The sequence below is a fragment of the Sturnus vulgaris genome, chromosome 7, assembly GCF_052056855.1.
Source record: "Sturnus vulgaris isolate bStuVul1 chromosome 7, bStuVul1.hap1, whole genome shotgun sequence".
Classification (NCBI taxonomy): domain Eukaryota; kingdom Metazoa; phylum Chordata; class Aves; order Passeriformes; family Sturnidae; genus Sturnus; species Sturnus vulgaris.
The window spans coordinates 34820842-34847567 of NC_142249.1; the positions used below are offsets into that span (position 1 = coordinate 34820842).

At 38.5% G+C, this 26726-nt stretch overlaps 1 protein-coding gene across 6 annotated transcripts in view; it reads right to left on the reverse strand.

Annotated features, from left to right (window-relative positions):
• NCKAP5 (NCK associated protein 5) overlaps positions 1–26726 on the reverse strand; it is a 376424-nt gene that overhangs the window by 55072 nt on the left and 294626 nt on the right. For all 6 annotated transcript variants that reach the window (XM_088168358.1, XM_088168359.1, XM_088168357.1 and 3 more), the window contains exons 11-13: positions 7990–8094; positions 4371–4559; positions 52–3905 (exon numbers count right to left, since the gene is read on the reverse strand). In XM_088168358.1, coding sequence (XP_088024484.1) covers positions 52–3905; positions 4371–4559; positions 7990–8094 — 4148 coding nt within the window. The remainder of the gene's footprint in view (positions 1–51; positions 3906–4370; positions 4560–7989; positions 8095–26726) is intronic.

Genomic DNA, 26726 nt, shown 5'->3' on the forward strand with positions numbered 1-26726 from the left:
GTAAAGCTACATGGACATTAACACACCCCAAATTGTGTTCTGGAATTTTACCTGTTTAAAAGCTCTCTCATAAAGCTGTCTTTTGGTGAGTAGGCAGCTGTGATGGAACCTCTGACTTGTTCACACTCAATCTCACCAGGAGGGTCTTGGGAAGGCTTCATGATTTTGCTCTCCATGGCTAAAATGTCACCATTGTCTGTTTTCCTGTTAATTTCATTTTCCATTTCACAGTGTTGTTCAGTTTTCTTCTTTTCTTTTCTTCTCTCTAATTTTGCCTGCTTAATTCCAAATCCTGAAACTTTTGCATCCTTTTTTTCCACCTTACTTTTAGGAACATCAGTTTTTCTGGTGCTCAGTGCTGGGAGCTTACTCTTTCGGAAGCCAAACCAACTGGCTATAGAAGGCCCAGTCTTCTGTTTAGTCTCCACAGTGGGGGATTTGGTTTGTCCCTGACCCTTTTGCACATTTTCTTGAATGCATAACATGACTTTCTCCTCTATTGTAGGTTGCAGAGATGGTGAACTCAAAAGATCATTAACCTTCTCAGAGGTCTCTGCTAATTTTAAAGACATTTCCTGTCTTCTTGACTTTGTTGCTTCCAGTTTATGAGGACACTTTACTCCATCAAAGCTTTGGAAGGACAAAATTTGCTTGGAAGATACAGTAGCTGAGGCTTCTAACTCCAATTCTGCTGACAGAACACTTCTTTTACCTAGAGCTTCATGTTTAAAGCTTTCAGTCCTTTTCTCACTCTGTACAGACAGACTGCGTGCATCTTTCTGAGGAAATGGTTTGCTTCCATCACATTTTGAAGTGCTGTGAAACTGGTCTACTTTTTGAGATGATCTGAAGGGCAATTTGCTTGGGCTTCCATGCTGGCTATTGCAACTACTCATATTTCCAAGAGAGCCTTGTCTAGGATAAGGATTTTCTGTAGGTTTAGAAGTACATAAAAGAGCCTCTGGTGTCACTGCTGTCCCTGGAGTAGACTTGATTTGAAGCCCTTCCATGGCTGAGTTCTGCCTTGTGAGAGAATTCCCCCTGTCAGAAGTGTTTGTAATAATCTGAGTCCGCACTTTGCCGAGCCCTTCTGTCACAGGGGCAGATGGCTTCTCCCCTGTGTGAATGCTGAAACTCTGACTACGAGCTTTTGCTCCATTCATGCCCAGAGCTGGCTTCAAGTGAGACTTGTTGCTAGAAGAAACAGACCTCTTAACTAATTTGTTTTCCAATCCATCTCCTCTGTCTGCCACCAAGTTGCAGCTTTCATGTGAATGAGCTGATGCTGTGTCTATACTAAGTCCCACAGCACAATTATTTTTTACTTCAGTATCAGACTTGGAGTCCTTTAATTCTGCATCCATTGCACCTTTGGTGGTTACACACACAGACTCACTTTGCTTGTTCTTACTGGAACTCACATTGCTTTTAGAAGCTGCATTTATGCTGTCTTTTTCCTGCTTCCCTGGTACAGTAGAGCTCTTGCGGAGAAGCTGAGGAGATTTGACAAATAATTTCAGTCCTACAGGGAGACGAGTTTTCACTCCTCTCTCATTAGAGTTTTGGGAGGCATGTGCAGCATCACCAGTGTGAAACAGCGTTGATGGGAAATTGTTTACCTGAGATAACAAAGGCTCACTTGTGCTGGTTGTATGACATTGAGGACTTGTGGGGAGAATGTTTGGCATCTTTTGTAGCTGATCCAACCCACTGTCACTGGAAATATTGGTTTTGCTGGAGCATGTGTCTTGTGAAGGAGTTGTTTCCAGTGACGGACAGCCTAGAGAAAATGACCTGGCTGCTTGAAAATCTGTGCTGGAATACTCACGATTCCTGTGGAGACCCACCTGATTTGGGCTTTTTGGGCAGACTTGCTTTGTGGAAACTTTGGAAAGTCCTTGGCATGCACTGTGGGATTGCTGAGATGTGCATGTATTTTGCATAATTCCTTCTGCATTTTCTCGAAGGTAAGATAATTCAATTTTGGCCCCAGAAGATACATTTTTTGCTTGCATTTCATGACTAGATTGATTATGAAAGCTAGAGTTCACAGTTCCTTTTAATGGAGATGATTTCAGTACATTTTTTGCTGTTTCAGTGGGACCAGCTCCTCCTAACTTTACTGCCAGAGGTGGAGAATTAGCATAATTAGGCCGAATCAACAGGGATGTTGACCTGCCTGGAGGAAGGGGTGGGGATGGAGACCTGGCTTCTACAGTAGCTAAATCACAATGAAAGTCTCTGGTTGGAGGTTCCCCATAGCTACTGGGCTCTATAAAGTGCTGAGGCAACAGTGGTGATGCTGGACTCTGACTCTTTGGATGCTTTGACCCATCTCCTCTGCCAGGACGTTTCGAGTTTGGCAGGGGGTGGGCAGGGGGCTTTGGAACCTGAAATTCGACTTTTGAATCAAAATGACGAGGTGGGCTTTGAGCCTTTTTGAACCTTGAAAGCTTTACAGGTGGCAGAGCAGGTGATTTCTCAAGGGCTGTGGGGCCCCCTGACAGAGCTACAGGTGCCTCCCCACTCTCAGTCATCTGAGTTTTTTGGGGAGAAAATTTACCTCTGCTGGGTATTTTAGTTACATTTGGCTTTTGATTGATTCCTGCATGCACAGTGGAGCTGGAATTGGCCTTGTATGATGCATCATACACTGGCTTCACTAGTTTCTGTCGTGAAGTATTTTGCTGTGTCACTCTTCCGCAGCGTGGAGTTTCACCACTGGTCAGGGGGACAACTGTAGTTTTATTCCCTGTATTCTCTTCAAGATATTTTTTATCTTGAGTATTTTTCCCATTTTCATCTTCCTGTCTTTCTAAAGCAGTGTAGTTTCTAGCATTGGGTCCTGGCTGCAAATCAGTTCTTCCCTGAGGTATAAGTTCAGTGTATTCTGCACTGGATGTAGTTTGTGGCTGGTTGATTGAAATCTCATTTCTTGTTACAGTGACAACTCCAGTTTGATGTGAGCTGAATTCAATTGGCTCACCATCCTTAGCATCGTATATTACAGTAATGCACTCTTCAGAAGAGGTCTTTTTTATAACCTTTTGTTGTTTAATGAAATTACATGGCTTAGGCCTAATGTCTGAGTGAACAGGTATCTGGTTCTCTTCTTTGTCAGTAGACACAAGCTGAGAATTCTCTGTGACTTTGAGCAAGTCAGAGGTCTTTGTATACTTCTCAGGAAAGGGAGTTGCTAATAAATCTGAGGGACTTTTCTCATCACTGCTTTCTATATTCAATTCATCCAAGACTTCATTGTCATCAGTGTCTGAAAGCTGAAAATTAAAGTCCTTCCAGCCCATATTAGAATGGTCTTGATTTAACTGTAACTCAGGCAGCTTTGCTCTGGTGCAAGATTTTACATCTGCCTGAAATCCACTGACAAAACTAGTCAATTTCTCAGGTCTTTCCTTTGAATTAAAAAATGAACTTTTTTCTGGCAAATGTTTCCTGTTAGGATCCCAGTCAAAGAGACTGTCAGAAATGCTATGAGTTAATTTACAATAGGTCCTGCAGTCTTTGCTTGGAACTTCCTGCAGTAACAGTAAGGACGAAGAGTCATCATCTACATCATCATGTGAATCTGAATCATAAGAGAAAGTTTTGTGTTCAATGCAAATATTTCCCATTTCCATTGGCTTACAATGAGTCTGTTCATTATGGCCACCACACTTAATTCCAGGGGAATATATTCCTTCGTTGGAGTTCATGCAATCTTTGTAACCCCATTTTGATATTACTGAAGGTGGTTCAAGTAATACTTTTTGCTCCTGCAATTTTTTCAGCCCTTCTAAGATATGGTTTTCCTTGATACGAGTTGGAGGTAGATCATCTGCAGGACTTGAGAGGTTGCTTGGGAGCGAAGAACCAATGCTTATTCTCTTATCCCATCTCACGGATGACTGTCAAAAGAAAATAAAAACCACTTGTGTTACTCACAAGTGCTGTCAATAAAAGTGTTACCATTTTGGTAAAGAGATAGAGGAGTTGCATAAGGGAATTCCATTCCATTCTTTGCTATTTATAGCAAAGCTCTTTTTTAATAAAGGATTTCACAGTGGTGTGAAGGCTGCAGTGCATTAAAAACCTATAGGAAGAACAATATGAATAGAAGGATTAATATAAAGAAGAAGAGCAGTTTGGACTATGAAAGGCATAATAAATGTCTGAATAAATGAGGACACTGTAAGTAAGCTGGAGTGAAAAAGGAATCGCTAAAAAAATTAAACAGGGGGAACAGTTCAGTGACAACTATTTTCAGTATAAAAGAGAGGAAAGTGAAAAAACTTCTGAAACAGGCAGCTTTTCAATTAATCTTGCTTCAGATTAATTGAAACTAATACATGAAGAAAATTAATTTGATTTACCCTTTTGCTTGTCTTTCCATCATTCCAAGTGTAGGAGGAACCACTGGAATATTCACTGCAAGCACTTGAGAGGGAGAGTTCACTGCTGCTGCAGCTGCTCCGAGGATATAGGCGGCTAGAGCCTGTCATATTTAATTGACTCTGGCATTTCAAGACAGGTATGCTGGATTTCACATTCTGCTGGCATTCCTAAAATATGAGAAGAAATTGAAATATCTTACGGGTAGAAAACCATCATTTAACTTTCTTTTGATTAAGAATGGCAAAGAAAAAGCAAGTGAGCCACTTATGCCTTCCTCTCATGCAATTTAGCATCTGGTGAATTTAATACAGAGAACTAAATTTAAAATTGCTAACAATTTCATTTGTCAGGGGAAAAAATCCACAATCCCCAATCTTTTCTTCTTTATTCTTGGACTAGTATTCTGCTGTTCTTATTCTGAGTCTATTTGAATTATGCTTCATACATAAGCAGCGTGTGCCGGTAAGATACAGAAAACTAAGTTATAAGAATACAAGTACATCTTGACAACTGCATTATAGCCCCACAATGTAACAGATGAGGCTGCACAGCCTGGACAAGGTAAATTAATTTAGTATCCTGAGCAGAATGTCCACTGAGAATGGAATCTCTCCATTACAGTCTAATTTTGGTTTCCTATCTAGTTCAAAGCTTTGTCTAAGAAACGCTCTGACGTAGGACAATCCATCTTCGTGTCGCTCGCAGACAGCTGAAGCCTCTTGCTTATGCAATTTATTGACACTTTATGGCTGCCTTTAGTACTTGTGTAGTTATCACCCCTTTCCAAATGCAATTTCAGCTGACTGTGACTAAGTGCCAGCTTTGAGGAAGAGAGTAATGAAGAGTAGATAGCACTTTAGGTAAAATATTAGACCTCTGTAGGAGTAGCTAGGATGCCTTTAATTTGTTTTCAAACTAATACTCTTGAGCCTAACAGCATTGGAGCTTCTTTATTGTTAAGTGCTTGCACTGTTCTCCTTACAGAATCAGACATCATTTTAATTACCAGGAACACCAGACATGACTACATGAAAAGAGGTTGTGATGAGGTGGGGGTCAGTCTTTTCTCCCAAGTAGAAACTGATAGAACAAGAGGAAACAGTCTCAAATTGTGCCAGGGGATGTTTAGATTGGATATTAGGAAAAACTCCTTCACTAAAAGAGTTGTCAAGCAACAGAGCAGGGAAGTGGTTGAGTAACCATCCCTGGAGGGATTTAAAAGCTGTGTAGATGTGGCACCTGGGGACATGGTTTAGTGGTGGGATTGGCACTGCTGGGTTAATGGTTGGATTCAGTGATCTCAAGGGACCTTTCTACCTGGTGGTGAGTGAAAGATTGGATTTGATGATCTTAATCACAAAGATCTATTCCATCCAAAGTGAATTTGTGATTCTGTGCCTTCGTTTCATAAAACTTCCCTTTGGATTTCACTAAGGCAAACTAAAACAATATTTATTGATTTTTGTACATAGATATACTGCAAATTAATTTTGCTTAAATGAAGAATTTACACTTAGGAAGAAACAAGAAATCTAAAGTTATTGAATCCATTAAAAAATTATCAAGGCTGTGTACACACAGCTTCTTCATGGAAATCTGTGGAACAACACTCAGTTTGTAGGCACATCTCATGCCAACATGCTTGTTGGCCTTCTGCTAATTTCTTCCATTTATTTCCCCATGTTCCTCCCATTTTTTACTACTGGGGTTGAACCTTTTTTCAGCTGAATGGGAGAGAGCAGAATTTTTACTGTTGAGGAGCTCATCAGCACAGCTGTTATCGCTCAACTGACATCATAATGTTCTGGTTTTGACAAACGTAACTACAGGGCAAATCATTACTCTTCTTCACAGGCAAAACCTATGAATGGGAAAATCACTTAGAGACACCAAGAGCACATTTCACCTCTGGGAATTATTGGTACATGTTCTCCTAGGAAGTCAAATGGATGCAGGAGGAACAGCCTTTAAATCCAGTGGCTCTGGGAAGAATACATCTTTCAGCATCACAGGCAGGCTGATGCCCGTGTTTTTGGCTCTGAAGCGGATTTTGTTGCTTTGTTGAGACAAATGAGTTTATTTCTGACACTGTGGTTCCCCTGGGAGACCCCCTGCCATCAGCTTCCTCAGCTGTGGCAGTGTCACTCCTGGGGAGAGTGACTGTACAGAGGCCAACAGCAGCAGCTGCTTGTTCTGTCTGTTCCTCTGCATTTTGGCTCTGGCACTGGGAAAACATGTCATGTGGAATTCTGCCCTTTATACTGGGCTGTGTCCCAGCCATCACAGCATTCAAGGGAATGATGCCCATAAATCCTCTCCTTTAAGAATCTCCTGCAGGAGGTAAGAGATCACAGCCCAGTGACAAGTATTGCCTTCCTGTCATCTTCAGCTAGTCTGAGAGCCTCTCTCACTTTGTTTCCTTTGCACCTCAGAGAGGAGAAAGGCATTTGGTTCTACAGTTTCAGCAATGGGGAAAAATGGAGCTATCTAAGCAAAGCAAAAGAACAGTATATTACTGCAATCATCTTTAAGAGAGGAGAAAATGTGCAAAAAATATCATGTCACTCCAGAATATGAAGTAGGGTATCTACTCAGTTTCTAGATTGCATTCAGATCACTTAAGAGAGTGGAGTTTTCCCCTTCAATTTGCCTTTATTCTCTTAATTATTCAAGAAAGTACTTTGAATAGCATGTTTATGATGCATTAATTAAATACATTTAACTTGCATATGAGTCTATTAACTGACATGGTGAAATTTTAAATTTTTGTAATCATGACTCTTTAGTCATTACCTTTAATGAAATTAGAGTAAAAAGGCTTGAATGTAGTACTACAGTTTAAAAATGCAATTTTCACTAGGAATCAGAGAAAATTGAAATAATCAGACCATTAAAGACACAAAACTATAAATTAGAGCGACTTAACCTGAAGGCTTAATTAAATATAATGCAAAAGGTTGTTAGCATTTTTGTGAACCTTCGAAACAATGCCTTTTCATTAAAATAGGTATTACAGGGGAGATTATATTTTTGTTGACACTACTATACTTCAAGATCAAAGGCACAAGCAGGTTCAATGTTCTGTTCTTGTACTCTTTGTTTCCCTCTTTGTGATTTTTGTTTTTTAAGCTACTTTTCTCTTTGACAATGAAACATGAAAGCCACGCTGGTGAACGTTTTGCCAAATAAGCACAAAGCCCACTCCATCTGAAAAAAAAAATGCAGAGCCCATGAATTTTTAAAAGTTCATACATAATATATCATAAAAGTGGGATGAATAATACGGAGCATGGGCTTTAATGAAAAGCTCCTTGACCATTTCTCAGAGATTCTGAGATGTAATCAATACCCAAAAAGGTGTATCGGGGACATTGCTAAGATTTACGCTTTTTTTGCACACAGTGACACTATCTGCTCACTATATCAACCGAGAACACAATATTGAATTTCAGAGAACAGAAGGAAGTAAAAGCATTGTTATCTGCCTCAATAGTGTTTCAATTCAGAGATCAGCTTTATGGCTCTTCCCTGACACCAGATTTCAGAGGAGAAAAGGAGGCTCCAGATGAGGGGAACAAGGGCAGCACAAACACTCACGAGCATCTGAGCATCAGCACTTCGAGCTTGCACCAGGCTTCGGTTTCGTTCCACTTCTGAAAGCAAATCCCCAGATGAGAGGTCCAAGATGCGTGAATGGAGTTTCTGGGGGGGCAGAAGGGACAGAGCAAAGCATAAGCATTTGTCAGATATTCAGCAGATCAGCATTTTTAAAATTCCAAATTCTGCTGCTAAATTTCAAGGGAAATGAAGAGCCCGAGGTAAAAGAGGATTTGCTCTAATTTGAAATGTTGCTCTTTGTGTTCGCTTTGTCCAAGACTTCCTGTCTGGAGGACAGATCATTCTTCATCCAAAACAAACTCTACTTCTTCTTCTAGTCACTGCTTGCAACTTACCATTAATTCACACACAACAATAACAAATGAACTTGAGTCCCACCACTATCCACAAAGTTTGACAGGTTTCAGGAAAAAAGCATAAAAATGAACTACAAAATTAACATTTATAAATCAATCAACATGTTAATGTTGTTTTATTTACGAGCTGTTACACCTTGCTTGAATGATTGCAAAAGTGACCCTATTTTTAACCAGCATTGATCTGCTGAAGGCCTCCTCTGCACACATTTTAACTCAAAGTCATTAATGTCATCTGTAAGGAACAATTAATGTGAATAGAAAATAATTGCATCAGGGAACTGGGGACTCAGAGGATTTTGTGCATTAATATTCACATGCTGTTTGATTATATACACACAGTTCTTTTCTCAGTTTTTCTTGGAAGGATGGCTAAGCTTGTGCCTTTCCCTCCATGATCACCTGTACACTAATTCTAGGGCTTTCTGTCTGCATTAAGCCTGGATTGGTTTAATTGCAGTTTCAATAAAATCCATGATTTATGTGAATGCCTCAGCCAATGACTTCAAATGAAAAAATATCTGCAGCCTTGTTAGTCCTGGGCCAACACACCATGTAACAGGCAGTATGGATCTGACTCAGAGTCCATTGAAATCAATAAAAATGGACTAAAAAATAAAACCCAAGAAAAAAGGACTTTGGATCAGGCTCTTTTCACTTTCCCATTAATTCTCCAGGCTTGCAACCTAAGAGACCACATCTACTCCCCTCAGTTTGGAGGAACAAACGGTGCAGACCCTGCCAGGTGCTTTGCCAGAGGACTCTGTGAGGGATGCAAACCATGGAGATTTGTTGAGGTTCTGTGAGTGCCCCATCATCCTGCCCATCCAAAAAGACTGGCCAAAGAGGGAAAAAGAGCCTGTAGCTAGAAGAGCCTTCACACAGTGTAGTAGCAGGGCCTGAAAGGCAAGTCATACAGTATCTTACACCCAGCTACTCCCCAGCCTGCTCTCTGGGTACCCACTGCAGAAATTAATCTGCTAGAGAACAAAGCAGGCAGCCATTCCTACAGCCTCTGTTATCTGCATGCTCTGCCTCTGGCTTCTGTTCCAGACAATCTAAGAAATTTTTAAAACAACTTCTAATTATGAATTTGGGAATCATTTCTCAAGAGTTCCTTATTCATCCAGGTTTATTAAGGAGGCACTGTCTGTTGCAGAGAGATTATGGAAAATACTTTCAATTATCAATATTCTGTATAAATAAGTATTAACCAGTATGTTGTTGAATAGATTAGAATGCTGGAAGCACTCAGTATCCATTTATCATTATAAATATTAACTACATGCAGGCTATGTGTTTTTAACATCAGTGATGCCTGTTATTCAGTGTGCACCTTTGAAAGTGCTACTGGTAGTTTTACTGTCAGGTGTTTGTTAAAGATTTAAACTCCAGGTAAAATGCCTACCCAAAGTCACAGATTTAATGACTTTGTACATTTGCTCCTCTTGACAATAATTCCAACTGCATCACTGAACCACCAGAGAATTCCACTGTTTTCAGTACCAAGAGTCACTAATGCTATGAACAAGTGGTTTGCAGAAATTACAATAGTCAGATCTGTGCACTGGAGATGCACAGGGGTCACACTGTGTTTGAGTCACCTTTGCCACTTAAACTCAGTGACTCTGTAAAACTGCAGTACTAAAGGAAAATCAGCAGACTAAAAATGATTAACAAAGAAGGAAAGTGTGTTCTCAAGAATATACATAATGTGATTATATTTCTGTATCAAATGAGATCATCACATTGGGAATATTCCTCCCCACACATATGCAAATAAACTAACAGAGGTGGCCAGCACAATGACTAGCATTAACAAACAGCATAATAAAGTTTGAGGTCATTAATTAAATATAATTATACAGCACTGATGCAAGTCATTGAATTACAAAAGAAAAGCACAAGAAAATTTTTTTCTCTTTCATTTATTTTTCTTTTACCTTCTCCATTGTCTAATTAAAGAATGGGGAAAACTAGCATTTGTAAAAGAACTCATTAATGGTGAATTTAAATCAAGTAACAGATTGTGCTAACTATGTATCTTCATTCTGATTTCTTCTCAGATACACAAAATGTACTGTGTCCTTTATGGTTATTTTCAGATGACAGTCACAGCTAGATCAAGGAATTACTGCTGCCTTGAAAATTGTACAGTATTAAAATCATTGTTGATGCTATCACGACACAATGCAACAGAAGGCAGGCCACTGCACAGAATGACTTCCAGGGAAGAGATCACATCAGTTTAAATGAATACTTAAATATGAAACTGAGGAGTTGCAACTGTAAGTCCAAGTTATCGGCCCATTTGTAGGTGCCCTATATAATGATAAGAGGAAAATGAGCAATACTTGGGTGCTGGGGAGTGCCTGGGCCCCTCTGGAAACAGGAAAGCATCAGGATCACTGGGCTGCAGATCTGAAAATCCACACGGAACTGAATACAGCATGGACTGGGCCAACTCCCTCGGAAATTACCCTGTACTGAGTACTACAGGGCACGTGTGGATTAAAAGGTTTGTTACATCTTAGCTTGACTGGACCCATGTCTCTCCACAAAGTGGGTGCTGAGAGGCCAGGGCAGAACAGAGGGGACTTCTCTGCAGATTCCTATGACCAACAGCAGCAAAGCTCCTCCTTTCCCGTGAGAATGATGCAGAAAAGGCAGTGCCCTTTGTGGTTCAATGCCAAGATTAACTCCTGTAACCCACATGAAAAATAAAAACAAAGTAATTGATAATTTAGGTGGAAACCTATTATATCAAGTGCAATAGGAAATACAATTATCTGGCAGGCAGATAACCAATCCATCAACCAGCAGGCCAGTTCCCCATCCCCCAGCAGCATTCTTATTAAGACTTTCTAGGAAGATATAAGAAAGCCACTACCTGCTGGCACAAGGCAATATTACAGAGACTCCCCTAACCATTGTGCCTCTTGACTCTATCTCTGCAGAATATCTATCAGTTCCCATCTCCTTTTTAAACATCTAATGGTCTGCAGCATTGCCAGAACAATTTTCAATGAATTATGCCAACGAATACACAGCTCTCCAATATTGGATAAGTTAATTGCTATTAAATCAATTGGCTTTGCTTTTCTCACATGAGCCAAAGTCTATCATTCACAGGAAGAAAATTCTCTCTCTAGATACCAAGGAGACATTTTTATCCTGCTGCTCCATGCCAAGCTGTAAATGTTTGTTTGGTGTGTGTGGCCCTCTCCTGTCTTTGTTGTTTTTCAGGGCATCACAAACCTGAACAGGCACATTCTGGTCTCCTTCCCTCTGTAGCCCAGCCATTGAAATTGGGCTGGCAGGGAAACCCCTCTCATTTCCATTTTGCCATAAAGACAGTAGGCCACAGAAGGAAAAAATATTTTTATGCAAGATATTGATATATTATCAGCTTACGGAGAAGCATAATCTTTCATTAAACAAAACCTTGATTTTTGTAGTCCTTAGATATATTTCAGAGGGAAGGTTAAGCTAGAGATGAGAACATCCTTCACCTATCCCACCAAAAGTCACCTAGAGTAGAACATGCACTGCTCAAAAAACAGTGTGAACTTCTCATCCACTAAATATTCTGGAATTAAGGAGAAAATGAAGTATAGTTAAGGAAAAAAATAATAAAACCTCTGAAATTAGAAATCAATTTTGCCTTTATATAAATCAGACTTTGAAACATATAGTCTTTTGACATATGGAAATTCTGCCTTCTAAAGAGAGTAGAGCGGGTGATTATCAACAAAATCCAGCAAAATATGAAGCAAAAGTGAAAGCTGCAAGAAGATGCTTCCATTTTAAAAATTCTAATAATCACCAATATAGGAAATATACTTGCAACTCTACTCTGTGTACATACAAAAATTCCTGATGTGTTATTGCATATAACGGATATCACAAAACCAAAAGTATAGTAATAATTTTCAGCTCTGGAAGTTATCTATTTAATAGAAAATTCGGAATTATTTCCTACTATTCACTTCCTATAAGCAGAACTTCATGGCTAACACGTTTTGATCTTTGTAGTAAATGAAAACCAGGTCTAGTGAACAGTATCCTTGTCCATGGCAGGGAGGTTGGTAAGAGATGAGGTTTTAGGTCACTTCCAACTCAAACCAGTCCACAATTCTATGAAAATTATTCTTTCTCTTAATGTTGGGCCATGTTTAAGCATTTACAGGATTGGGGCTAAAACTGGAGTGAGAAACTAACAGCCTTTGACTGTTTAAAATAATCTTCCCTAATGCAAAGTAATTTAGATGTTCATCACTTAGACCTCTAAAAGCTATAAATAAAGCTCTGCACAGGCAAGAAAATCCAACTTTTGATTGCAAAGCCAATGCTAGTTTTTCCATTTCTCTGTTGCTACAGGTACCATTTCTAACAGACCAAGCTGTTAGTGAAGATATTTGATATTTGACATTTGACAAAAAGCATGGAACATTCTACAGCTGAGTCTGGAACAGGCAAAGAAGCTCAAAAGTCTTACACCTTACAACTTTATTTAGTACAAGCATTTAAGTTGTCTTTCACATTTCAAATTCTGTTCTGTCTTAGGGCCTGCCTGGTATATTAACTCAGTTTGCTCCATCTGTTGCTGCCAGCTCTTACCACCACCATAGGTGGTTGAATTTATTTTTGGTGGGAGGAAAGGGTTAACACACAGTAGGTGAGCCCCAGCATAACTCTTACAGTGGTCTGAGCAAACAGTTGGAGACTTTTATTGATCCTACCCATAGCTCTTTAAAATACAGGAAACAATCACAAACATGCAGTTTTGCTCAGTGGTGATAGGAAGACGTGTTGTACATAAGTGAATATCAAAGGATTAACTTGAAAATGCATTTCAGTAAGCTAAATGAGTTCCCAGTACAAAATTAAGAAAAAAAAATAAAAAGGAAGTTTTCAGCTAGTCCTTAAATTTCAAGTGAAGTATGTGGATCTAAATTTTCCATTAATGGAATAAAAATACTTCCATGGAAGTTCTAATTTGCATACATCTAATTAAATTCTAATTCTGTTTTTGTTGTTTTCCCTTCCTACTAGGCACACTTTTCTAAAAGACCTTTACAGAAGATGCTAGACTTTAAATCCAACCCCAGAATTAACAGGGGTTTGTCAGTTTTCTGGCAAATCCTCTGGGTGAGTTTATGAGACTAAGGCAACATCCAAGACAAAGTACAAGAGTATGATACTAGAAACATTTCTATGGAAGATTAGGCTGCTAAAAAAACATAAGAAAATCCTTCTCACAAGGCAATTCCAGCACAAAAAGTAAAACAAAGTTTGATTTGAGTTGGCTACAGAGTTTCCAAGCTTGCAGCTCTCTATTACTATTGAGCCATTCAGAGATGGCAAAACTCAGTGAATTAAACCCAAAGTAACTCCAAAGGCTGGAAACCTATATTCTAGGGTATAAATTGGTAAGTATTAAGCAGGCATTTGATGCACAAACACAAATAGCATAATCTCCCTGTGTTCTTCAGAGAGTTGACAACTTTAATGTAATGCTGAAATTACTCCTGTTCCAAATCTTTAGTTTTATTAATTTTTATAAACTTTTTCGAATACAGGTTATATAGAAAGACACAAAGTAATCCCCTCTGATCCCAGTTTCATTTTATATGTCTATCAGTGTTTTCAAGCTCTGAGATTCCAAAGTGTTAGTTCTCATTTTAATAGCACCATGGTAGGAGTCTGTAAATATTGCAGTAATATGAAAATGAGCTAATTTAATTTCTTAGGAAAATGCATGTATAAAGTTCCCTGTGGTTTGTAATTACTGTAAAGTCAACAGTTTACATAAATGACCCAGTAATCAGCTACTCAGAATGTGAATAATTAATGAAAAAATGTTTTCAACGAGCTTGCAAATGGAAGATTCCTTGGAGTATGGTGAAACAGCCATGCTGTGAGAAGAGTGATGTGCAGGAGTGGAGCCTTTTATTAAGTATATATATTTGTATTTTGTCTCTTATTTTTCTAAATGTCTTCCCATTGATCTGACACTACTTAGTTTGTCAATTCCACTGTGCTAAATGAGGGCCAGCACCACGTAGGTGCTGGCAACTACAGCAACACTGAAGAGTGAAGGGCACATCCTGCACTTCCTGACTCCTGCTGTTGTTACACTGTCCACAAAAAAAAAAACATTTTGTTTTTAACACTTCAGCGTTGTCAGAAAGAGTCTAGGAAACAACTTTATACTGAAGTCCTGCAACAAGGAAGAATTATGCCATTAATCTTTTCTGGCATGCTATCTATGCTTCAGCAGTAAAAAGGTGGGCTGGTTTTCATTATTTCACTGTATTTAAGAAATGCTTTAATATAAAAGCACAGGAGGAAAGTCTCACTTCTGCAACAGTCATTGCATTATCAATCCTTATATGATTAAAAGATACTCACTAATTTCAACATGCTGCTAAAGTGTTCATACAATGGTAGCACAAGATAACATTGGTCGTTGCCTTTGTGATTCCCACATTTAAAAATCCATTTTCACATTCACTTTCTGACTATGCCCCAAAATAATCTAAAGGAATTAGGCAGAGCTCAGTGAGATCTTCTTATTGACATTTATGTTGATCAATGTTGGCTCTACCAGAATTGGAATCTACAGATCAATTCCCTTATTAGATTCATTCTCAGTGCTGCCATGATCATTTTATCACAGAAGCTGCTGCCATCAGATGCTGCTTTATCACTTTATAATGGGATAAGCTGAAGCTTTCCTCTGGCATATAGCTGGAAATGATAACTGTCTGAAGTCTTTCTTTCACAGATTTTCAAAAATATACTTACTAAATGCATAAGTCTGTTTTAAAAAATATTTTCAACTGAATTTACCTAAGCAATAATTTTTGTCCACATGAAAATTCCAGGTCTCAAGGTGTTAAACAAACCCCAATGCAAACATTGGGAACTGCCTTATTAATCACTTGCTTCTTGCTGAGCCTACGAGCCAGATGACAGAAGAAAAGAGGCTCAGAATGAAGACATGACAGAAAAATCAAAATGGTCTCAAGAACAGTAGGAGTTTTATATGGACACACAAACACATGTGCAAGCACTCCAAAATAGCACACACAATACATATACAAGATTTGTCACAAGTATGTTATCTGGTTTTGAAAATATGCAGGGTTATGGTATTTTTAGTGAGAGTGGTGTTACAGCTCCTGTTGAGAGAGGAGTTCATCACATTAATTTAAATCTCCGATAAAATAAATTAGTTTTTTTATTGCTAGGTTGAACTACAGGGCTATGATTGTTATGTATTGCTACAATCCAAGACTTAATGGCATTTTAGCCCTGTGGTGGTCAAACAGAAACCATTCCAAACCTTCTAAAGGCTATTAAAACATGTGCAGATGTCTGGAAAATTAATACTATTATCTAACACTAACCTTTTGCCTGTAGGAGGAAAAGGAGAGAGAAGGCTCAGGGAAGATGTTTTAGATCAATACATGGCAACCCAGGAGGGCAAGCTCTGTTTCACAGGGAACTTCATTGGCTGTGAACGGGGGATTCAAGTGAGCAGATTCATCCTTATTTGGATTTTACTGAAATCATTCATTTACTCAAAAAATAACTTAAGAGAGATGGGCGTTGTTTTTACAATCCTTCCTCACTGCTGTTTCCCAAGGTCCAGCAATCTAGGCACTGGAAAGGTGCATTCATTTAAATGACAAGAGCACACATTTGTCAAGGTTAATGTTGAACAACATATTTTCCTTGCCTCGGTACTATGCATTAAAAAGTTTTTCCATTCCTCCACCCTCTTTTTTTTCTATTTTGTGTGTGTGTAATACTGTTGAAATGTCATGTGGATTGAAAGGAGTTTAAAAGTAGGAGGAGAGTTGCAAAAAATGCTTTTATTGTTAGTTTAAGGCTTTTACATACATATTTTCTCTCCAACACTAATGCATTGTTTTTGTCTCTGACAGAATAATTTCTAATAAGAAGAGACTTTTTTCTTGAACACCTGGATACAAGGTACTTGGTTCTATTCCTTTTCCTCAAAGCACTTACTTAAAAGTATGATTTAGAAAGAATAAGTGGGTAGATTCCCAGCTGGTAGGAATTACTGGCTTCAATTCTCCTACTGAAATGAAAATAATTTCTTCTAGGACAGGAATTATCCCATAGGCTTCCCAAACTTCTACTGTTTTTCAGAGATAAAGCTTCTAGATGGCCACAAGTGTACATTTCCAGTGGTATTTCACACTTGAAAGCCTCAAATTGAGCACAAGACCTCCAGATGCCACTTCAAGTTCTTCAGGGTTTATCCTGATACACCAAAAGCTCAGGGCTTGTGTAGGACACAGCACAACTCTGGACACCTGAGGATGCCAACAAGCATCTCAAACCTTGGCTGTAGCCTGCTGGAATTCCATTCTACTCTGGAGTGATGAGGAACCGTGGAAGGATCTCCCCATCAACCTGGCCAAGTGTGGCTGAGGCACAGGTGAGGAGGGAGGGCAGGTGCTGGCAGCAGCCAGGAGGGGACATGGATGTCCCGAGGACACAGCCCTGCACTGCCCACAGCCACCTGCCCCTCCCTCCCACTGCCCCGGCCAGCAGCAGCACCAGCAGACGGAAAATGAGAGATGCCACTCCCTGCTCCAAGCTGTGCTCCTGCCGGGAAAGGCACCCTCCAAGCATTATTTAGGACACAAACTGGCCTTGAGAGGGCTAGGGCTAGGGATGGCATGGAAAAATCCCTTCTGCCACCCTGCAGCCAAAGCAGCCTGGGCCAGGCTGGGAGCTGTGCCCGTGGCTCAGGTGGCTGAGAGCTGCAAACCCTCTGAGCAGCTGTGTCTGCTCAGGAGAAGCTGTGCCAGCCAGCTCTTGACTGGGAACCTGTGCCCTTGTGAATTGATAGTTTTTTCACTGTGGATAAAAGCAGGGCTTAAGGAGGCATTATATAGGATTTTCAAAAGGGATCAGCTCCCATTTTGACAGTAGCCAGATTTTTAGAAGAGCTCAGCACAATGTCTGAGCACTTGAAAGTTTGGTCCCACGTGAATGAAGGACCTGAAGACCTAAATGAAAGGTTAAATCCATTTGTTATTCCCCTGGGAGCAAGTACCAGGTGAAGACTGGTGACAGGGCAGAGAGTGCCCATATTTCTAATTTTTGTCAAGATCTCCTAGGGATCATTTAGTCAAATAAACCTAAGTGAGCCTCTAAAACACAATGCTAATCTCTGATTCATGATCACACTTGCAGTATCTATAATTCATAATAATTGTGCCTAGATATGTGTCTGTGCCTGCATTTACTGTATAGGAAAAGTACACAAGGCATATTTAGAGAAAAATAGTTAATAGTAAGTACTAGAAGCCAAAAAAAAAAAAAAAAAAGATTGAGCATTTCTGATTTTAAAATATAACCGAATATAAAAATTTAGGATCAAAACACTACAAAATTAAGTAGCTCATTTCTGAAATTGTATACCAGAAAGATGAGCTGAAGAGTGGGAGTATATTTGAGATTTTTAAAGCGCTGCTATTAATTCATGATGCCATTACTTTGGCAGTCTGTTTTCCATACTTCTAATGCAGTAAGATGGAGTTTAATTCATAAGGTTGAAGATGCCCTTGTGATGCACACAGGACACAGACAAATCACTGCCCCTTCCTGCACCCAGACATCGCTTAGTGACTAATGGAACACAGCCTGCCCACATCTAGAGAAAGAAAGGAGCAGGGATGCAGTCTAAAAATGCTAAAAATACAGAAAAACTCAAGGCTGTCAATATCACATTGTTAAAGATTTAATGACAAAGGTAACTTTTCCTTTCAGCTCGTCCTTATCAAGAGTGATACCCAGATGGTAATTTAAGAGTTAAGGCACTAATGGACTCTTCAGTTTCACTGAGCACCTTGTGCTGATTTTATCTTGCAATACAGTATTTCACATTCTCAGCGAAGTCAACAGAAATTTAGTCAATAGTGCCACGGCCTTTGGATGAGAATTTGAATCTTACCAGTATCCAAACTATCATTAAAGAAGATAGGTCATTTGGGAAACAAAGGAGAGCATTAGTAAAATTCAATACTTAAAGATGGAGTTGGTTCCTTAGGTGTTTTATGATTCATAATGAGTAACGTTTTATTCTAATTATCAACGCTTTTTTCTATGTGCAGTATCTGTAAGAATATACAAAAATTATAAAGTATATCACAGGAAAATTATTTTTTCCATAACAGATGGCAACAGAAAATACCTATTGAGTAATCTTATGTGCTTCAACCCACTTAGCATAATGTTAGTTTGTTTCATTTGATGGAATGTGTAATTTTACATTACTAGCAATTCACACTGGCCTTATATAATCTGAACAGTTTAAATGTTATGAAGCAGAGCACTTATTGGCACACCTATTTCTCAGTAAAAGAGCCATGATTCTGTATTGCTTTACATTTTCAAAGTGCCACTGCACTTAAATAACAGTAACAAAAACACAGTAATAAAGTAAAATATAAATGAGGCTTTATATGTATTAAGTGTAATAACAGATGAAATTAATCCTTTATCTATTATTTGTTTTATATATTCTTTTGCATAGTTATCCTTTCTTTAAATCTCAAAGTTTAAAGAAAATAAAAATTAACTACATACTTAGCTCCATTAGCGTAATAAAAAGAAAATCATAGATCTGCAATAACAAAGGTTATAATTCTGAAGTGCTTTAGAATTTCAATAGATTCCCACTTTACCACAAGACAGAGCCCTTTAAATCTTTGAATTAATTTTATACATTCTTTTGGTATTCCATTTGAGAGTTGCAGAGTGTGAAATATGCACCATGACAAGAAAACAATTACCCTGCACACCTGTTGCTTGAGTACACTGCACTTAAGCAGGACTTGCAATGGCTACTATTTTATTCCACTGTGAAATCCAAAATGGGGGAGGCTTTAAAAGCTGACCTGATGATGTGAACTTGAACTTTGATATGTAACACGTGGCTTCTAGGTACCACATCACATACTGTGATAACATTAAAACAAATCCATGCTAATTTTTGCTATCAGAATGTCCATGAGATTTTCTTCCATTTAGAAAGGAAATCTGAATGACTGACTCTTGTCTTAAATACAACAACTATATACTAAAATAAATAAATTGCAAACTGCAAAACCAGAAACATATCAGACAACACATGGGTATTTTGGTCACACAATATATAAACACATGAGTAACTCAGAGTTTTCACTAAATTCACAACCAGTCTCTAAGTAGCCTCTGTAATTACACTTGACCATTTATGCAGGGATTCACACGGAAAGTTGCTAATAAATCTTGTTAATCTATTCAACAAACAGAACAGGCTGAAAGAGCAGCCACAATTTAAGCATTGCTGTAGTTTAAATATAACTGCATGGAATAAAAAAAACATGTCTGTTTAAAGTTTATTACAGTGTGACGCTGTGAAGCACAGAGCAGGTTTGGAAAGGAATATAGCAATATTCTTTCCTATTGTGGAATTCCTTCCTTTTTAAAATTTATTCCCATAAGGAATATACACAATGAAGGAAAAAACATGAACAATATTCTTGTACTTAATTACTCTGTCCACGTACTTGCTTAGGGTTTCAAATGCCATATTGGATTCCTGCCATCATGTGGATCATCACTGATAATAAAAATCTATGCATAGAATAAAGAAAAATTGTTGTTTCACTCAATGTCAGTTGCTTATTTTTCTTTGTCTAAAAATTGGCAGTGAAATCTCAGTCTTGTTGTCCAGGCCTGTCACATCAGTACAGCCCCACCATTCTCCTGACACGTGCTTACTCTGAAATACTCTCTTTGCTCTTGAATAATCCCTTTACATTTCTTCAAAACTTAAATTATATTGCTCTCCTCAGTCAAAATCATTCATAAATACTTCACCAAGGATCGCTTGTGGCTTTCCTGAAGATTATTTGCTCTTTTGATTTGCTGGTTTTGCTATGGCTGTAGCAATTTATTTTCATCAGGACAATGGAAATGGCTCATTTTTAGACTTGGTAGCTGAAATTTATCTATTTAAAATTGTAAAATTGTATCTATTTAAATTATATGAACATCACGTTTGTGCTTACGTGGAAAGCCTTTCATTGGTTTTCTGTGGAACCTCTCCAGGCTAGTTAAAATACTTGGACAGAGGAATGCTGAGCAGCTGGGGGTAATTTTCTCTTAAAAGCATTATCATTCTCATCAGAACTACATGCCCTGGGAGCCTAAGTTAATGTTTTGATTTTGTTTGAGAACAAATTGGTAAGAATTGAATTGCAGAAATAAGGGACAACAATCTGACAAGAAGGTAAATCACCAAAACACAAATTACTGATGGAGCAGGCCTATCAGGGTGCTTGATCTGAGTCCCTGTTAATAATATACTGTTCTCCACTGACCCTCTCACTGTGCTTTGCTTTAGTTTGATCTGTTGTGAGGCATCTTGTTCTCCCTCTCTTCTCATTCCACCATCTATAACAAACATTTTTGTGTTCCTTTATCATCCTGCCTATCTGGGAGCTCCATCCAGGGCTGCCTGAATATCAGATACTCCACAAAATTCTTTCAGGTATTGTGCTGCTGCTGTGCATTCAAAACTAGAAATCATATGGCTTAGGGAGATTAGATGGAGTTCCTCCAGAAGGGGGATGTTTCCTTTGCTTCCCTCATCACTGACTTTTTTGGTCACCCATATATCTAAGAAATTGGCTCTCCTAAATATTTTATCTCTGTAATATTTCTTCAGCATATATTTGGAGCTGCAAGCAGGGCAAGTAATAAATATAGTTTATAATGTATTATTACATGTTGATGATTTAAGCTGAGATGAAATACAGACTTTCAAAGTTTTCTATTTGTGTCTTTTCAGATATTGGTGAGTGAGGACATGGAACAAATAGTAAGTAGATCACAGTTCACTGAGATAATTGGAAAGATTGGAAACAATGACATCACCATCCTCACACGAAGAATGTTCTTTAATTTGTTCTTAAAAATCTCAAAAAACGTGAGTGTTCCATACTAGGTCACTGTCTTGATGCCTGATACACAGAGGCATTTTTATAATTTCTCATGTCTACAAGGTTGGAGGCTCTTGAAGATCCTGGGGTAGGATCTTCATGGCAGTAACTGTGCTCTCTGGTAGCCTCGACCTGGAGGAATCAATCCAGCAGGGCTATGGCCTGAAATCTTCTGAGAGCCACAAATAAAGTAAAACCCACCCTTACACTTCTTAAAAGGGGTTCTACTAGCAATGTAATTCTTGGATAAAGGTTAATGTACTAGTTTAAACTTAATATGTCTCAAACATGTTTTACATTTATGTGATCACCTTCTTCTCTGTTGATACAGCCCTGGAGATTGTCTTAACTTGCAAGCAGTATTCAATTACTGCTGAAGAAATTAGCAGGTCTGTAATTAATTTCTCCTTCAAGCCACCAGTCCTGATTTCTGAGTAAGGAAACATTCACTACAGATGCTGCCACACCTTATTTATGTTTATATGCTTATAGAGGAGAAAAGGAAAGAGTTTGTTCTGGAGCTGCAACTTTCCTGAAGATTTGCAGAAAGGAATGCCCTGACTATCTGATGGCTACAGAGGAATAAATGTGAAGTAAGCAAATAAGCAGGTCAGCTGCAGGACTTTCACAGCTTTAAATACAATTTGCTGATTTGGTATCAAGTCTGCCTGCTCCCTCGAGAGCCTGCAGGCACCTGAATTCTGTGAGAAGGAAATTCTGCTGCTAGTGGGCACATAACAATCCACTCACTGAAATGTACTGGAACACTGACAGACTGTTCCTAACAGTGTGTGATGATCTCTAGGTTTAATTTCAAGCACTCAAACACCTACTCTCTCAAACACCTAAATATTACACAGATCTCATTGCTATAAAGCAATGCAACTTCACTTTTAACCTCCTGCATTCAGACTTCATCATGTCTAACGATGTCTGCACCAGAGGTCAGGCTCTGAGCCCAGACATTCCATCTCCTTTTGTCGGGTCTTAGGGCAATTAAGTGCCCTCTTCTTCTTCCCATAAATAATAATGTCATTGGTGCAATTTACCCCTTCCTGCTAAGTTGTGCAACTGCTTCCATCACAGTCTGTACAGCCACACTGTCTTGTACTTCAGGGCAGAGCTGTCAGGTTATTAAAAGGGCTCATACCAATGCGGTCATCACAAAGTAATTAATATTATTTAACTTAACCACCTGAGAATTCAGCACTCTGTGTGATAGAATTTCGACAAAATTTTAGGTGTAAAATTAAACAGTGTGGATGGTCCATGAGTAATAAATATAAGTAATTTAGCCAGAGAAACACAAAGAGAAAATAGATGCTTCAGGAGACTTCCCTGTTTGGTTCTGGGGTTGATAAAGTAGAATTTTTATGATGGAAATAAAATGGCAATGAAAATATAGTTTAAGATCAGGGAAATTGTAAATCTTATGATTAGAAATATTATCTTATACTTTCCCAACTATGAAAATTTTATTACTTATTTAATCAAATAAATCAACTCAATAAATTTGCTACTTGCCACTTTTTCATCCCTTTTCACTGAAAAATCCTGCATGGTTATAAAAAACTCTGGTGACAAGAAATTTCTGGGTGAAAAGTGAAAGTAGGATTTCTCCCACGGGAACAATTCATCTAGCAAACATCTTGAATTTATGTAAACAGAGCTATATAATATAAAAAAAAAATTTAAAAGAGATATTTATAAGAAGGCAACCCCTGATCCCTGTCTTATCCCTTCAGCATCCTCCTGTATATCACTTCCACAGATTTCTCTCTTTGGTTCTAATTGGTTTTCCTCTACTCAGTTTTAAATCTTTGACTATTATCCCCAATTCTTTGTCTCACTTGCAGAAGATGTACAAGGTGGGTCACGAAAATGGAGCTCCTGATTTTCTTTCCCAGCCCTTCTTACTATGACAGGCAGAATTTAACATCTTTTTAGCTACCACATTAACAGAGGAAAACGAAGGTTGCTTGGGCAGAAGCTACTCTTTTGTGCTATAACTATTGCAATTTCTCAGATGGTGCTGACACAAAACACTTTTCCAAGGCTTCATCATTTTAAAAGAGAGAGATTTCCTGAATATTATAAAATAACAATAATGAAAAAAAGATAATCAGCCTTCTTATTTATCTATTCTAGTACTGCCTCTGTAAATCACACACTTCAGCTACAAAGAATGTCTCCAGAAAGAGAGGGTAGCTCTTAAAAATGTCTACAGTATCAGAGGTGAAGAGAAAAAAGCCTGAATTCTCTTTTTATCCTCCTAAAATTTTGCATCAGAGACTGTATTACTTATCTTTTCATGACAGGGGTGACACAGCTTCTGTGTCACTCCCTGCAGGCAGTAAGCACACCAAAATTCCTGGTAGCAAAGAACTTACATGGCAACACACACAATCACAATATCTCAACACACATTGCTTCAAAAACACTATTAGGCCCTTCAACTTCATGAGCACTTACACTTTTTGTAAATGTATGAAAAAGTAATACTTTTAACACCATTTCTATGGTGCAGGATTCCTGAGGCAGCCATGAAAAGCATACGACACGAATTAATTTTTTTTTTTAATTAGTAGCAAAATTAGTGTTTCTTTTGAACTGTGTGAGAAACATGAGCAAAACCAACACAGAGCAATTGGTATTGTGTGCAGGCCATTACTCTGCAGCCAAATTCAAAACACTTGTACCCATCCATTCACTGGAAACAATGTGAATGATCTGATAAGACATAAGAACATAAGACATATGAATCATGTATTATTTGCTTGCAATCATATGCACAAAAATCTAGGTGAAATGGTGAAATCTACACTTATCTTTAAACTTTGTTTTAAAAAAAGAAATCTATATTTCTGTTGAAATGTGAGAAGTCAAAATGTTTACTGTTTAAAAATAAGCTTACTCTGTAACACAAGAGTCTCCTGATGTCAAACATGCAATAATTTTATGGTAATATACAATGAAATCACAGAGGCTGGTATGCAGAAAAAGTAGCTAACATTACTTATTTTTAGCTTTTGCCCTCTACCATGGCATTTTGCAAAATCTGAAGTTTTACAGAGTGTGGCTACTCCTAGGATGAGATCAGCACTAGATAAAATTGAACTGTATTGTATCAGAGGGTACAGGAAAGGTGAAAACACCCCATGCTCCCACCCCCAGTTATCAGAATTTGCCCATTCCCTTGATTGGGGTCATGATCTAACAGGAATGTCCTTAAGCACATATTTATAACTTCTGCAGAGTGACACATTTAAACCAATATTTACCTCCTGCTCTAAATCTGTGCTGTGTGCACTTCCAAGAAGACATAATGCAAACTGTTCTTTAATTTTATGCAGGCACACAACAGTATTTGCTCAATTTCAGTCCAAAGAAAACATCCTTCTTCAGATATTGCATCACAGGCTGCAAGATCACAGATTACATGTCATTTATTTGAGTCTGGAGCATAACTAGAGGGTAATTAAAATTCTGGAAATTCATAGATTTTCTGTTTTGTTTGGATGTATTTTGTAAAAAAGGGCATATGAAGTGTCTTAACAGAAGTTCTTCCTTTTCTAATGTACACTGTAACTCTTTCTCTGTTTTTTTCTCACCTAGTGGTTTAAAACCTTTTGATAGAGAACAGACATAGCAACAAATTTTGCTCCAGAGAGATCTGGACTTTCTGAATGAACTTAATTCTCTTTTGTCCTTAGCCAATAATGACAAATCAAGTGAAAAGGAGGGGGAAAAAAAACTATTTACATTAGTTCCTGCCAAACTGTGCAAGAACTATGATGTAAAATAGTTTGAATCCCTCAGGAAAAAGTGTTAGATCATTTGGTTCTTTCTACCACCTGGTGCAGGTTCATCTCTTTCAACTCTTTTTTCAGAGCTACTGCACAATCCATTTTCAAGGATCTCAAGTCAAAGTGTTGATCCCACTTTTCAGATGCTATCTAACACTTCTGTAGCATTCCCAGAATAACCTGGTTTTCTTGTTGCCACACAAGGAATTGGGAATAGGAACTGCATCTTTAATAATGAATGTGCAGTGTGTGACTTCTATGCAACCAAACCCCAAGCTGACATCGGCTGGACACGGGAAAAAGAAAGAAAAAGCAACCCCAAACCAGGAAGAAGGAGCAGTTGATGAGACTGCCAAAAACAGAAGTGAGCAATGAAGATCCACACTGTGGTGGATGTGTCAAAACTGTGAATGGATAAAGATAAATCAGTTCTCTGTACAGGGGTCTGTGAAGGATGAGCTAGGAAAGCAAGAAGGGGACAAGGGACAAGAAACCAGAATAAAGGAGGTCCTGACCTAGCAACACCCAAATCAACAAAATCAAGAGATGGAACAAAAACCTGAGGAAAACACAAGAACCCAGATTGCTGTGATGGTGACCTGGCACCACCATGCCTGTGCTTTAGAGTTCCTCAGTAAGCACAAATATTTGCCCTCAGCATGGAGATTCCCTTGCCTTCAACATCAGCTGTGAGCAGACTGTGTTTCTGCAGAAAACCCAGCTCACCCTGGTGACAGTCAGCAGCCCTCAGCCTTTGGACAGCAGTGCAAGGGCCAGATTTTCCTCTGAGTTACAGGTGCAGAGCAGCGAGGGTTTAAGACACACATTTAATATCACTTATGTGGCTGACATGCCCTGCAAAGTTCTAATTAGTGCTCATTTGCTGTTCTCCTAGCTCATGGTCAGATTTGTTGGAACTTCTGCGAAGCAATTCTACTTCTACCAAAGGATGACAAAGTGATGGGTTCATTCACCATAACAGACATTGCCAAATGAAGAAGGATACTGAAACATCTCTTAGTATTCCAGAATGGCAAATGAGTGAGACATGGGTCAATTGGTTTCTCAGCTACATCCTCATATAAAACATTGGCAAAAACAAAATCACTCTAAGCCTGTGAAGGTGTACTTAAACCCTCGCAAGTAAGCTGAAACCAGGACAGTATCACATATGGCAAAAGTTAAATAAATGGGCTGTCTTCTCACAGGAAATTACATTGTTCACCATCAAGCAGGATGTTAAGGAATACGAGCTTCTCCCCTGCTGAGGGATAATGAACCCGTATCATTCCATTTATCATAGCAAAGAATCACCTAAAAAAGTAACTTACTCTGCAGGTGTGCTCTTCTCTCCAGATTTCCATGCAATATCAGAGCTCACTGGCACACATTTTCAGTTTCAATGGGATCAGAGTACAGATAACAGATATTCTTCTAATATATTAAATCTATCAACTGTCATTTTCCACTTACTGCCATCGCCTTGAAAAGAGAAGTATTTTATAATTTTAAGAACT